The following is a 15,069-nucleotide window of genomic DNA, read 5'->3' on the forward strand; positions in this document are numbered from 1 at the left end:
TGGCTTTGGGGATGGAATGCTCTGATTGGCCAGAGCCAGGTCATGTGCCCACCCTGAACCAATCAACGTGATTTTGGGTCTGGAGTGTTGTGAATGGCCAGACCTGGGTCATCTACCTGCCCTGAGCCAATCAGTGTGGCCTTCCGGGGGGGGGGGGGGGGGGGGGGGGGGGGGACGGCTCTGTTTGGTCAGATCTGGGTTATGTACCTGCCCTTGGGGCTTGGTACTGGGAGTCTGCCCGGTGATGTGAGCAGGAAAGAAATGTTCTTCCAAGGAAATCAGGGTGCTGCTGGCAGAAGGGGGTACGGATCCTGAACAGGCCAAAGAGCAGGTGTTGCTATGTGATGCAGAAACGAGTGGAAGGGAAGGGTCTGGGGAGATTGAACCTCCTCTCCATCCCCCTCTCCCAGAGGTGATGGTGGGTATGGGCTACACGCGGGAAGAAATCAAAGAGGCCTTGACCAGCCAGAAGTACAACGAAGTGACCGCCACCTACCTCCTGCTGGGCAGGAAGACTGAGGTCAGAAGGCGCCAGGGGCATTTGGGATGCGCGATGCCCGGGGTGGAGGGACTTCTGGGGCAGAGGGGACAGAGGCTGAGGCTCCTCGTCTGTCATCCTCCTGCAGGAGGGTGGGGACCGGGGCACCCCGGGGCTGGCCCTGGCACGGGTGCGGGCGCCCAGCGACACCACCAATGGAACAAGCTCCAGCAAAGGCACCAGCCACAGCAAAGGACAACGGAGCGCCTCCTCCACCTACCACCGGCAGCGCAGGCATAGCGACTTCTGTGAGTATGGCCCCACTGCCCCACACGCCATCCCGGGCCCCAAGGCCTCAGACCTCTGTTACATCAGGGTTGTCTGGACCCCAGGCAACAGAAACCCTTGCTCGAGCCAGCTGCAGAGAAGGGAGGAATTTCATATAAAGATGCAGGGACATTATAGGGAACTTGGAGGCGGGAACACACAGCCAGGGTCAGGAAGGGATTGGAAACTGAAAAAGCAGCCAGAGCAGATACTGTTTTGTTTCTGGCACCCTCTCTCTTCTTGGCTTTTCCTTTCTCTCTTATGTATCTCCCCTTACCTTTTTCACAGTCTCTCCCCTTCCGTCTCCCAACTCCAATTTAGAGACCAGCCCAAGTGATAGCTGGAATCCCTTTGTTCCACCTGTCAGGGATAGAGCTCTCACAGTCAGGGTCCACTTGGGATCAGGACATAGGAGGACACATTGCACAAAGTGGCTGCTGAGAGCCTGCCCTCTGGCTCTCCTCCACACTGAAAATTTGAAAGGCCCTTCCTAGTGGAAAGGGGCTGGGCAGACACCCACCTGTACCCCACATTCTGTAACCGAAAGATATCACCCACAGAAGATAGAGTTTACTACCACCACCACCACAGATTAGGCGTGGAAACTTCCAAGAGGTCTCTTACCCACACCCTCTTCAAATGTGAATCCTCCCAACTATTCTTTTTTTTTTATTTTTTAAAAGATTTTATTTATTTTTGTGAGCGAGAGTGCACATGTGCATTAGCGGGGGGGAGGGTCAGAGAGAGAAGCAGGCTCCCTGCTGAGCAGGGAGCCCGATGTGGGGCTCCATCCCAGGACCCCAGGATCATGCCCTGAGCTGAAAGCAGACACTTAACTGGCTGAGCCACCCAGACGCCCCCTATCAACTATTCTTTAAACAGCTCTATTGAGAAATAATTCACATACCACACAATCCACCCATTCAAAGTGGACAATTCAGTGGTGTTAGTATCCACAGATACTAACAGCAACCATCACCACAATCCACTCTAGCACATTTTCATCGCCCCAGGAAGAAACTCCACAAGCCCTAGCTAGCCATCAACCTCCAAACCCCCATCCACCACCCTGTAGCCCCTGACAACCACCAGTCCATTCCCTACCTCTACAGATTCCCCTATCCTGGACATTTCGTGTAAGAGGAATTATACAATGCATGGCCTTTTGTGTCTGGTTTCTTTCACTTAGGGTAATGTTTTCATCCACGTGTTAGCATGGACGAGCACTTCGTCCCTTTTAATGGCCCAGTAATATTCCATGTCGTGGATCTACCACATTTTATTTTTCCACTTGTCAGCTGATGGACATTGCATTGTTTTCGCTGTTTGGCGATTGTGCATAATGATGCTGTGAACTTTCACGTGCTGGGTTCCGTATGGACGTATGTGGCCATTTCTCTTGGGCATGTGGTAGGAGTGGACTTGCCGGCTCACGTGGTAATGCCATGTTTAGCCATGTGAGGAACGGCCAGCGTGGTGTCCAACTCCCCACTTTTTTGCGGCCCTCCTTCGAAATGCTTTACTCTGGGACAGGCACTGGCATGGGGAAGGGGTTGTCCGGGAAACCCAAGCGTCGCTCTTAAGCAGGAAGTTGTGGGATTCTGGACGGTCAAGTCATTTCCCTTCCCTGGATTTCCTTTTTCCACCTATAAAATAGCCAGATTGGCACAGAAAGTCGCTAAGAAGCTTGTGACCCTGGTTACAACATATCACCTTAAAGAACACTCACATGGAAACTTTCTGGGCTTCTGGGGTTCTCGGAGGATTGTCGACGGGTGCCCCGTGTCCGTCATTGCAGAGCTTGTTACGGTCCTGGGACTTTGGAGCATGAAGGTTCCTGAGGATGTAACACATAGAAGTTTCGACTGTCCGAAGTTCGTGAACATACTTAAACCTGCTGGTTCTAAGACGATAATTTCCTAAGATGTTCCAAGGGACCAGATTTGTTTGTTTTGTTTTTGAGATGAATACAGTCACATCCTTCAAAATTTCATAGTACAAGGAGGGTAGACAGTAAAAAAGTTTTCATTGGACACCCATCTCCAGCCCCCAGTTGTCCTTGGAGGCAGCCACTGTGACCAGTTTGGGAGAGATTTTATTCATAAATACATGGAGTTAATCCCCGAACAAGGCGGGGGTTAGGGCACCAACCCCCTGTGCAGTCGAAAATCCACATATAACTTTTGACTCCCCCCAAACGTAACTGCTAATGCCTGCCGTTGACTGAAAGCCTCACTGATAACGTAGTCCGTCAACACATTCTGTGCTGTATGTGTTATATACTGTATTCTTACCATAAAGCAAACTAGAGAACAGAAAATGTCCTTCAGAGAATCTTAGGGAAAAGACCTCTGCAGTACTGTACGGTATTTATTGGAAAACATCCACATAGAAGTGGACCCGCGGAGTTCAAAGCCATGTTGTCAAGGGTTGACTGTATATAAAGATAGAAACCAAAAGGAGATAGAGAAAAAGAAAAGAAACATAGGGGCACCTGGGTGGCTCAGTCGCTTGAGCGTCAGATTCTTGATTTTGGTTCAGGTCAGCTCAGGTCGTGAGATCGAGCCCTGCGTCGGTCTCCATGCTCAGTGGGGAGTCTGCTTGAGATTCTCCCTCCCTCTGCCCCTCTGCCACTAAAAAAAGTTACAAAAAAAAAAGAGAGAGAGATAAAGATGTATAAATACAATACTAACATATTCACATACCATAAAGGTAACGTTCTCACCTTTTAAGACATGATAGCCTTTTAAGATGTTCATGTATAAGCAAGTAAATAGAGATAAGTAGAAATCTATACGTTTCCCCTTTCACAAATGACAGCACACCTTAGACGTCAGGCCCTGCCTTTTCTGCTCTACAGTCTGTCTTGAAGATCACTGTGTCTTGGTACATAAGCAGCTTCCTCCTTGTACAGAAATAGCTTGACTTCATTTAGCCATTCCCCTCCTAAGGGGCACTTGGGCTGCTCCCAGTCTTTTGGCCTTAAAAAAAAAATAGCGATGAGGGGTGCCTGATGGCTCAATCAGTTAAGTATCTGCCTTCGGCTCAGTTCATGATCTCAGGGTCATGGGATCGAGCCCCACTTTGGGCTCCCTGCTCAGTGTGGAGTCTGTCTCTCTCCCTCTGTCCCTCCCCCTGCTCATTCTCTCTCTCTCTCTCTCAAATAAATAAAATATTTTTAAAAAATAGTGATGTGGGGGCGCCTGGGTGGCTCAGTTGGTTAAGTGTCTGCTTTTGGCTCAGGTCATGGTCTCAGGGTCCTGGGATTGAGCCCCACGTTGGGCTCCCTGCTCAGTGCGGAGTCTGTCCCTCTCCCTCTGTCCCTCCCCCTGCTCATTCTCTCTCTCTCTCTCTCTCTCAAATAAATAAAATATTTTTAAAAAATAGTGATGCAGGGCACCTGGGTGGCTCAGTTGGTTAAGTGTCTGCCTTCGGCTCAGGTCATGGTCTCAGGGTCCTGGGATCAAGCCCCACGTCGGACTCCCTGCTCGGCAAGGAGTCTGCTTGTCCCTCTCTCTGGCCCTCCCCCCCACCACATGCTTTCTCTCTCTCATAAATAAAATCTTAGAAACAAAACAGCGATGCAGTGAATAACCTACACGTGCATCATGTCATTTCCATGGAGTTGGGGGGTGGTCAGTGTGTGCATCGCTCATTGGGACAGATCGTGTCAGCTTGGCCCACGCAGAGCTTGTAGCCTCTGTGAGGAATTCTGAGGTTCTAAGGATCACCCCGAGTAGGTTCTGGCCTTTCCAGGTGTTGCGAGCCCTGACTGTCCCCTCCCTCCACCAGGTGGCCCATCCCCCGCACCCCTGCACCCCAAGCGCAGCCCAACCAGCACCGGGGAGGCGGAGCTGAAGGAGGAGCGCCTGCCAGGCCGGAAGGCGGGCTGCAGTGCTGCCGGAAGCGGGAGCCGGGGACTGCCCCCCTCCAGCCCCATGGTCAGCAGCGCCCACAACCCCAACAAGGCAGAGATCCCAGAGCGGCGGAAGGACAGCACGAGCACCCCTGTGAGTGGCCAGGGCTGGGGGATGTGACCGCCTGGTTCACACTTTTCAGACCCTGCTGTTCCCTATCCTGTTCCCCAGACCACCACACAGGACTCCTTGTTCTGTCTGTTCATTCGTTCATCCCGTAGACATTTGAGTGCTCTCTCCGTACCCGAGCTTGTGCTGGAGGCTCGCATATAAATTAGCCTTCAGTGTCAGAAAGAAGCACTCCCCTTGCTTTGGGTAGGAGGGATTTCATACAGGGAATGAGGCACTTACAAAGTTGTAGGAAGGGCTGGTGGGGCAGGCAGTGGATTAGACCTGTAGGAGTGACACATCACCACCGCAGAACTGACCCACTGAGGGGGCTGCCACCTCTGGGGCAGACCCTAGCACTGTTGAATTCCAGAACACATGGTCTTGACTGTAATTCAAGACTCAGAAACACTGTTCTCTCCCAGAAGGGCCCCTCGATGCCAGGAACTCTAATAACAGGCACTGAGGCTCTGCTGAGGCAAAGACCCTCATCTCATGACCTTGCCCGTGTAAGCAGGAGTCACAGGGGACAGAAAGGCCACTGCCACCCCAGTGCCACCTTCCAGATCTTCCCGAGTCCAAAGATTGGCAGAACCCATTCATACGCGGATCCTGAGCTGCAGAGGAGTCTGGGAAATGTAGTACTTGGCTTTCCTGCTTCTGCAGCTCCTCAAAAGAGGAGGTGTTAAGACCAGAGCTTGAATTGCATTGGTGAGCTGTGTGGCCTTAAGCAAGTGATTTCACCTCTCTGAGCCTCAGTATTCCACCCTGTGAAATGGGCTCATCAGAGGACTTGGATTGTTGTGAGGCTCTCATAAGATCTTGGACATAAACTAACCACCCACGGCATCCAGCTCAGTAAGCACTCAATACATGAAGGCTCTGGTTGTTGTTTTTACCTTAAAAAGGGAAAAAAAAAAAAAAAGAAAAGAAAAGCAAATTAGCCCCCCGCCAAAAGTAGAAGGAAGGAAATAAAAGTCAATAAAGGAATAAGCAGAGGTACACTAGAGAAAACCAACAAAGCCACAATTCGGTTCTTGAAAAGATTAATACTATCATTGAACCCCACGAATGACTAATATCAGAGATCAAAAGGAAAACTCTGCCCCAACATAAAAAGACAGTAAGATGGTATTAGGAGCCACCTTATGCCAATAAATGTGACATCTTAGATGAAATGGACAGATGTCTTTCGAAACACAAGTCACTAAACTTGCTTGAGAAGAAACAGAAAATCTGAACAGTCTTATGTTCTTATCCAAGACCTTGAATCCGTAACTTAAAACTGCCCCAGAAAGAAAATTCCAGGCTCTAAGTGGTGGAATTCTGCCAACCACTGAAAGAAGGAATAATACCAACCTTAGAGAAACTTCCAGAGGACACAAAATGAGGGATCACTTCTCAGCACATTTGGGGAGGCAGCATAATCCCGACGTGTACTCCCTGGTCCGAGGGGGGTCGTAGTCCAGGGCAGGTGGGGATGGATAAGGGGACAGATATTGACGATACAAAGTGATCGAGGTGGCAGTGGGGGCCCCAGGAAGGCACCTGACTCAGCCAGCTATATTATGAACTGACACCTGAAAGATACATAGGTGTGAGTCGAGGGGAAAGGTGGGAGGAATATCCAAGCAAGTGGGCCGGCCGTGCAAAGGCCAGGAGACTGCAAGTGTGCCATGGATAAGTATGCTACGGAAAGCTTCACACAGCTGGCCTGTTACCCAGGTGGGGCAGAGCTGGGAGAGGAGTGGGCAAGGCTGCCCCCTGGGCACCGCCCCTGACCCACTCTCCCTCAGCACCGCTGTCTCAGCTCCGTGACCCTTAGCCTGAGTTGCCGGGCTGGCTCGTTAACCTTTCCTTTCTCCCGGAGTAAACCATCACCTGCTCAGTCTTGGCCCCGGCATCGATCATAATGAGGGAGGCCAGGGAGGATAAGTGGGAAGTAGAGGGGTGTCCTTCCGCCCCCCTCACTCCCTCCTGGCCATATCTCCCACAGAACAACCTCCCTCCCAGCATGATGACCCGCAGAAACACCTATGTTTGCACAGAACGCCCTGGGGCTGAGCGCCCCTCCCTGTTGCCAAATGGCAAAGAGAACAGGTATGGAGAGGGAGCAGCAGCGGGGAGCGGGGTGTAGGGGAGCAGGGGAGCAGGGTGTAGGGGAGTGGGGCCCTCCTTGATCGAAGATGATAACCATTGTGGGGAAGGGGTGCTGTGGGGACTGGGGATTGTGTGTGTGTCTGCCTTTCCCTTGGCAGAATCTACCCATGTCCTCTCGCCCCGCCGCCCGACCCCCCGAAAATCTTCCCCTCTTAATTAGTTAGTCATCGGCCCCAGGAAAGCAGTCTGCCCTGTTCTCCGCCTACGAGCCTTGGGAAACTGAATTGATTTTTTTTTTTTGAATGATCAATTTTTAGAACTTGAGAGAAGCCCCAGAATGTCACAGCTTCAACATCCTCTTGTTGGCTGGTTTCCAGACTAGTTTTCCTGAGTCTGTTCGGTCTCTTTCAGCTGGCAAGTGAGGGAAACCAATGCGGACTGGCTGGAGCATAAAAAGGGAATGAATCAGGGGCGTCTGGCTGGCTCAGTCGGTAGAGCACGAGACCCTTGATTTCAGGGTCAGGAGTTCAAGCCCCGCATTGGGCGTGGAGCCTACTTAAAAAAACTGGCGTGGGGGGGCGGAGGTTGAATTAGTTCACATCATGATTCAAGTCCGGGAGTGAGGAGTGGGGCGGGCCTCGGGATAATGATACTCCCGCCCACCAGGAGTCCAGGGCATGACACCCAGGTGCACTCTGGACAACACTTGACAAACGCCTGTTACTGTTCGGTGGGGACAGGATATGGAGTGGTTGAGAGTAGTGATTCTGTGGCTACTACATTCTGTGTTCAAATCTTGCCTCTGCTAGCAGGATGACCTCGGGCGAGTTTCTGAGCCTCGGTTTCCTCCTCTATAAGATGGGGCTGATGTTCTCTGCCTCTAGGCCCTGTTAGAGGGATCCGGTGGAGATCAGGTGCGTCCTGTGCTGGGCACAGGGTCTGTGACATAGAGGGCATTCAATGAGTGAGTGCTTATTTCATGGTCATTAAATAAAAGTAATAGTGAGTATTCATCAAGCAGGAACTGTATGCCAGGACTTTGTGTGTATTCGCTGGTTGAATGGCCCTAACAACTCTGTGAGGTAGATCCCGGTATCTCCATTTTACAGCTGAGGAAATGAGGCTCAGAGAGGTTAAGTAACTCGTCCAAAGCCACACAGCTGGCAAGTCAAGGAGCAAAGATTCCAGACTGACTGCGGCGTGTGTGTTTGTAAACACTATAGTGCATAGCCTTCCAGCTTTGGTCGAGAGACAGTGTAGCAGTTGGATTGTAGACTCAGCTGGTGTAACGAAGAGACCCCAAGGGACGGTGGCTTAAATGAGAAGGAGGTTTAGGCCTCTCTGATAGAGCAATCCAGAGGTAGGCAGGCAAGGTCCTCCAAGGACCCAGATTGTTCCTGCCCATCTCAAACCGAGGCTCCAGCTCTGGGACTGAGGCCACTGTGCCAGCTGCCACCATTTCTCAACCAGCAAGAAGGATGGGAAGAGTGGAGCGCAAGCTGCATGCTTTTTAGAGGCCTGACCCAGAAATGGGACAAAGCACTTCAGTTTGTATCCCATTGGCCAGAGACTAGTCACATGACCATCCCTAACTGCAAGGGAGCTGGGAAATGTAGTCTCTGGCTGGGTGGCCATGTGCAACGCTCACACCCTTAGGAAGTTTGGTTACTAAAAGTAAAACAAGGAGGACAGATTCCAAGGGAGAGGTAGTGGCATTTGCCACAGTCAGGATTCCCTCTTTGAGATCCAGGCTGGTCCTGGGGTCCTTGGAAGGATAGAAATTGTAGGTCTGGCCCCTCCTGTCAGGACTGGGAGGGTCTGGAGGAGGGTCCTGGGGCGCTGGAGTCACCACTGTCCACACCACATCTTGAGACAATTGGGAAGAGGGTCCTTTCTGACCTGTCAAAAAATTACCATAATGAGTTTAAGTACCTTTGATGTTCACATCTATTCGTATCCCGAGTTTGAAAAATGAAAGATCAGATAGCAGAGTATTTGCAAAATTGACTTGGTTCCTGTGGTTTGGATGGCAAATGGCAAGGGACTCATCAAAAAATATATCTGAACCTATTCCACTGCTGAGTTTGGAGAGAGGAGATTTAGGATACGTTTGGAGTGGGTAGGGTTTGAAGGAAGGACAGTTTGAAGGAGGGATGACTTAGGAAGAATGAAGAGTCCGTAAAATAGCTAGGGTTGTATAGTACACAGCCTGCCCAACTGTACATGGCAGCCCTGTCTCTGAGCTCTAAGTTTTGTAATGTTTCTGATCTCAAGACAGGACAGTGAAGAATCAGGCCCCACTCAGACTTGTTCCTTTCTGCCCACAGCTCGGGTACCCCACGGGTGCCCCCCGCCTCTCCCTCTAGTCACAGCCTGGCTCCCCCATCGGGGGAGCGGAGCCGTCTGGCACGCGGTTCCACCATCCGCAGCACCTTCCACGGTGGCCAGGTCCGGGACCGGAGGGCAGGGGGTGGGGGAGGCGGGGGTGTGCAGAATGGACCCCCCGCCTCTCCCACGCTGGCCCACGAGGCCACACCCCTGCCCACTGGGCGGCCCCGCCCCACCACCAACCTCTTCACCAAGCTGACCTCCAAACTGACCCGAAGGTGAGCCCCATGGGATGTGGCGGGTGGGAGTGGGGTGGGGGGCAATGGGGCCTAACCTGTCTTCTGCTCTGCTCTGCCTCCTGTACCCCCACATCATCTCCTCCTCCTCCTCCTCCTCTCTCTTCTCCTCCTCCTCCGTCACCCTTCACCTCCCTCCTCACACTACAGGGTTACCCTCGATCCCTCTAAACGGCAGAACTCTAACCGCTGCGTTTCGGGCGCCTCTCTGCCCCAGGGATCCAAGATCAGTAAGTCCCGTCCACCCTCCGCTGTCCCTGGCTCTGCTTCCCTGTCTGCATGTCAGACCTGTGTGTACAGGGGTGGGGGAGGCGGACTGTGTGCGTGTGGGAGGAGGACTGGTTGTGGGGTCTGGCTGTTCATTTTACTCATTTAATAAACAGTAGTCTGGCCTCTGGAGCCAGACTCTTAAGGCTCAGACCCCAGCTCTGCTGAGTGACCTTGAGTAAGTCACTCAACCTCTCTGGGCCTTGCTTCCCTCTTTTGTAAGGTGGGGATAGAAATAACAGTGCCTTCCTCCTAGGGTTGTCGTGTGGACTAAATGAGGTGATATATGGACTGAGCTTAGAATGCTGCCTTGGAAAATGATTTATGTTTATTCACTGAGCGCCTGGCCCTATCTTAGACCCTGGAGTAGAGTGAACAGAATGTATAAAATCCCAGCCCAGGCAGAGCCGACATTCTCCTCGGAGATCCAGACAGTAAATAAGTACTGAGAAGAAAAGTAGAGCAGGGAAGAGAGGTACAGTTTTAAATGGAGCAGGCCTCACTAAGGAGGTGCCGTTTGAGCAAAGCGTGAAGGAGGGGTGCGTGTGTGTGTCCATGTCCTTCTATATGTAGGTGTATATCTCTGCCCAATCCCTTTCTCTTTCGTCTTCTGAATTCTTCAGTATCTTTCCTCTGACCTGCACTAACCATTTCAGAAGGGGCTCCCCTTCTGGGCATGGAGAGGGAGTTCAGATCCTGACTCCCAGCCCTCCCCAGCCCAGCTCCAGCCGGCGGGGAGGGGCGGGGAGGGACCGGGACCAGGGCTGAGGCAGGGGCTGCCCAGAGTTCTGGAGGCAGTGGGTTGGGGGAGGGGGCGCCATACGTGCAGATTAGACACTCTGTCCCCCTCCCTTCCCCTAGGGTCACAGACGAACCTGAGAGAATCGGGGGACCTGAGGTCACAAGGTGAGTGCCTGGGCCTACCCCCCCCGGCCGCCACACCAGCCCCTCCCGCTTAGTGTGCCTCAGACCCCACTTCGGTCTGCACCTCCCCGATCCGCCATCCCCATACCTTTAGATGGGACCTGAGCCGCCGCCTCCAGGCCAGCTTTCTGAACTCTCCCTCGGGCCCTCCTTCCTCTGCCCGGGCCTCTTATGCCCCGCCCCCCACGACTTCCTCTCATTTCCACCCCGATCCGTGCACACTGTCCCTCGACCGTCCTTACCTCCAGCCTCTTCCATGTGTGACCAACTCCTGCTGTTGCCACCACACCTCCCTCCCCCTCTCATCCACCGAGGCACAGCTGTTGCGGCGGATGATCCATAGTTTAGGCTTTGAGGCCCCGGTAGTCTCCATCATGCCTGTTCGGCTCTGCCGTTGTCCCGCCATCAGTGCAAAAACTAATGGGCGTGGCGGGGTTCCAGAAACACTTAGTTACAAAAGCAGGCAGCCCTGTACCTCGCCGGCCCTGCTTCAGTTTGACACAATCCCCCGATGTAAAGACACCCCCCCCCATACCCCACTCGGTGCAAATTAAGAACCTCCCCACCAGTCCCAAAGATCCCAGGACCGACTCTCATTGGCTGGAACTGAGCCACATGCCCATCCCTAAGCCACTGCCTGTGGCCAGAAGGGTGGAGTACTCTGATTGGTGGGACCTGGTCATGCGTTTCCCCTTTGAACCAATCGCGGCAGGCAGGGAGGTGGCTTGCTCTCATTGGCCAGAACCGAGCCACGTGCTCAGCTTGGCGCTGAGAGGCGGGGTCAGCCGCGAGGAAACCGGGAAGACTGAAGTGTGCGATGGTTCTCAAGAGGGGCGCCCTTGGTACTTTAGGCGGGACATTTCTTTGTTGTGCGGGGCCTCTCGCATGTTGCAGAACGTGTATCCGCCCTGAACCGAATAAATGTCAGCGGCGCCCGCATCCCAAGACGTTGCGCTAATCAAAAAGCCCCCAGAAATTTCCAGATACCCCTTGGGAGGAGGTGATGGAAGGAGGTTGCAGGCATCACTTCCACTCACATCCAGGCATTGAGAGCCAAGGTGGCGCCTGGCTGCCGCGGAGGCTGGGAAATGGAGCCTCCAGCTGGCCAGCGATCTGTACAGCCGGACCTCTGTCGCTGTCCCTGGGGTGAGAGAGGGTGGCGGGCTGTGAGGGACGTCTAGGAGTCTGTCCCCAGGTGGGAACAGTGGGTCGCCTTCCCCTCCTCTCCCGCCTTTGACCGCTGACATCTTCCCGCCCCAGTTGCCATCTACCTTGGGATCAAACGGAAACCGCCCCCCGGCTACTCCGATTCCCCTGGAGTGTGAAGCTGACCAGCTCGCGCCCGCCCGAGGCCCTGATGGCAGCTCTCCGCCAGGCCACCGCGGCCGCCCGCTGCCGCTGCCGCCAGCCACAGCCGTTCCTGCTGGCCTGCCTGCACGGGGGTGCGGGCGGGCCCGAGCCCCTGTCCCACTTCGAAGTGGAGGTCTGCCAGCTGCCTCGGCCGGGCCTGCGGGGAGTCCTCTTCCGCCGCGTGGCGGGCACCGCCCTGGCCTTCCGCACCCTCGTCACCCGCATCTCCAACGACCTCGAGCTCTGAGCCGCCACGGCCCGGGTCCCCTCCTCTTCCTCTCCCTCGTCCCCTTCACCTCCGCCGCAGGGAGAGGGGTCAGGGAGGGGCGTCTCCCTCTGTCATCACCTCGGTTCCCGCGAGTCCGACGTGGGGACAGAGCCTGTCCCCCGCGCTGTTCTCCGGGGCCGTTGGGCATGAGAGGAGAGTGAGGGGGCCGAGCAGGGGGAGCTGGCCCCTTCCTGGAGCCTCCAGCCGGTCCTGTCCTCCCTCCCCCTGCCAGGGGGCACCCAAGGAGACTCGGGGGGCGCGGCAAGGGCAGAAAGGGAAACTGAGGAAACTCTTCCATCCCCGCCCACCCCCACCCCCAAGAGCTCAAGAATTAGGCCTTGGGCAGGGGCAGGAAGGGTTGCTGAGCCTAAAGACTGGAGAATGGCAGGGGGGGCTGGGAGTGGGAGTCAGAGAGGCAGATTCCTTCCCCTCCCCTCATGCTCGAACCCCACCCCCTTCCTGCCCCAGGCTGGCGCGGGGCACTTTGTACAAATCCTTGTAAATACCCCCACACCCTCCCCTCTGCAGAGATCTCTCAAGGAGCTGCCACTGTCACCTCCGGTTTTTAAGTTATTACACCCGCCCCCTCCTGTCAGCCCCCTCACCTGCAGCCTGTCGCCCAATAAACTTAGGAGCGTCCCCCTCCCCCACGCTGACCCCGGGCTTTTCCTTCCCTGCCCTCACCTGCGAGTGAGACGAGGAGGAGGTGGTGTGTGACTTTGGGCCAGTGGTTCCTCCTTTCTGAGCCTCGGTTTTCTCAGCTGCAGAATGGGTGTAGTGGGGGTGTGAGGGTCAAGGATGATGGTGGAGGAGGGCAGGACAGAACTTGGCCTCATCCACGAGGCCCCCGGTTCCTATATCGGTCCCCCATTCATCCACTCACGTGCCCACCCACATGTTATACCGGACTCTAAGCCACTTCTTACTCCAGTAGTACATTTATTCAATAAACAGTCATTGACCTGTGCCTACTCCGTGCCAGGCCCAGTGCTGGACACGGAGACACAAGGAGCCCCTGTCTGTGGCGGACATGGGTTCTGACACAAAACACTAGAGAAACCATTGCTTTGTGGAGCCCAGAAGAGAGCAGGAGGGAGTCGGGGAAATGGGCTTTGAAGGATGAATAGGAGTTGACCGGGTTTGGGGTATGCCCTTGGCAGAAGCCTGGGGGTGGGAGTGCATGATAGACCTTCAGAGAACTGGGGGTAATTTCGGTGTGGCTGCTGTGTTGGGGGTGGTGGAGAATTAACAAGAGAAATGTTGTATTAGGACTCATAATCCAGCTACACTTAGGCAAAAAGGTTACTCGTTTGCTTATGTTCCTTAATAGTGTGGGGGTGCCTGACTTCAGGTACGGCTGAATCCAGGCAGCCGGCCATCTCATCTTGGCTTTTTTCAGTGTGAGTTTAACAGTTTCAGCCTGTAGTTTCATCAGGCACTCCCTGATGGCAGAGATGACCCCAGCAGTTCCAACCTCTCCTCCCTTTGCCTAGTTTCTGCAGCAGAAAGTTCCTCACTGCCAACTTCTGGCAAAAGTCCCAAGACGGACTCTTATTGGCCCAGAGAAGTCATGTGACCATTCCTGACCCAGTCCCTGTTGCTCTGGAGCGGCCAGGCCCCTGCCTGGAGCTGGATTTTTTTTTTTTTTTTTTAAGATTTTATTTATTTATTTGGCAGAGAGAGAGACAGGGAGAGAGGGAACACAAGCAGGGGGAGTGGGAGAGGGAGAAGCAGACCTCCCGCGAAGCGGGGAGCCTGATGAGGGGCTCGATCCCAGGACCCTGGGATCATGATCAGAGCCGAAGGCAGGCGCTTAACAACTGAGCCACCCAGGCGCCCCTGGAGCTGGATTTAGGTGAGTTGCTCAGAGGAAAGTCAAGGTGTCCTTAGCCAGAGGAAGGGAAAAGAAGCTCAATAGAGCTAAGCAGTAGAGGGCGGGGGCGTTGTTCACACAGGGCCTCGTAGGCCAAAGGGCCAAAGCGAGCGAGCTGGGCTTTCATCCAAGGGCACTAGGGAGCCATGGAGGGTTGTATGTAGGGAAGAGGCTTAGTCTACTGTGCCTCAGGTGCCCAGTTGGGGCAAGGTAGGGTCAACCCTTGTCTTGTGTTCGTCTTGGGGCTAATAGCAAAGTCAAATGGGAAATAAAGGGTGGTAGAAACTGAGTGGTCACTGTTGAAAAATTCAGGGTCTGGGACAGAACCGCATTACTGTCTTATGAGTGAGGCCAGAATAGGGATCTGCTGAAAGGTGTTTCTATTGAGTCAGGTGGCGGGCACCAACCAACGCTGGAAATCTCAATCCCTAAGGGCTTCCTGTGTGCCCAGCTCTGTGCTGGGGACATAGTGGTGACCAAGGCAGCCCCACCCCTGCCTTCGGGGGGCTCAGTCCAGTGGAGAAAGCTGGATTTAGGTGCACCGGTGATGATCCAGAGTGGGCAGGGCTGGGGAGGGTGGCAGGGCAGAGGCCGGGGAAGGCCAAGAGGGTGCCCGTCCCAGCCAGGGAGGGCTTCCCAGAGGAGGAACAGCCCAACTGCCACTGGGAGGATGATGAACAGCTAGCTAGACATGGCGTTCTAGGCAGACGGAACAGCTGGTACGATGCCTGGGAAGCAGGAGAACGAGAGTACAGCAAATGGCAAAAAAAATTACAGTGAGTGGAGTCGCTGGGAGAGATGAGGCTGGAGGTGTTGGCAGGGCCCTGAAGGTA

The 15,069-nt window shown here is 54.1% G+C and overlaps 1 protein-coding gene across 3 annotated transcripts in view; it reads left to right on the forward strand.

The window, feature by feature from the left end:
- The window catches only part of MARK4 (microtubule affinity regulating kinase 4), a 29,437-nt gene extending 16,103 nt beyond the window's left edge, over positions 1-13,334 (forward strand). Inside the window, exons 11-18 of one of the 3 annotated variants that reach the window (XM_034986753.1) lie at positions 411-520; positions 627-786; positions 4,598-4,815; positions 6,827-6,930; positions 9,258-9,536; positions 9,705-9,784; positions 10,683-10,727; positions 12,006-12,168. In XM_034986753.1, the coding sequence (XP_034842644.1) occupies positions 411-520; positions 627-786; positions 4,598-4,815; positions 6,827-6,930; positions 9,258-9,536; positions 9,705-9,784; positions 10,683-10,727; positions 12,006-12,070 (1,061 nt within the window). In that variant the 3' untranslated portion in view covers positions 12,071-12,168. Of the gene's footprint in view, positions 1-410; positions 521-626; positions 787-4,597; positions 4,816-6,826; positions 6,931-9,257; positions 9,537-9,704; positions 9,785-10,077; positions 10,228-10,682; positions 10,728-12,005 lie in introns of those variants that run through there. The other 2 variants (XM_034986751.1, XM_034986754.1) reach the window with 2 other exon arrangements.
- Positions 13,335-15,069: the final 1,735 nt, after the last annotated feature.

Source organism: Mirounga leonina, unplaced genomic scaffold, assembly GCF_011800145.1.
Source record: "Mirounga leonina isolate KUSES-001 unplaced genomic scaffold, KU_Mleo_1.0 Mir_376, whole genome shotgun sequence".
Lineage (NCBI taxonomy): Eukaryota > Metazoa > Chordata > Mammalia > Carnivora > Phocidae > Mirounga > Mirounga leonina.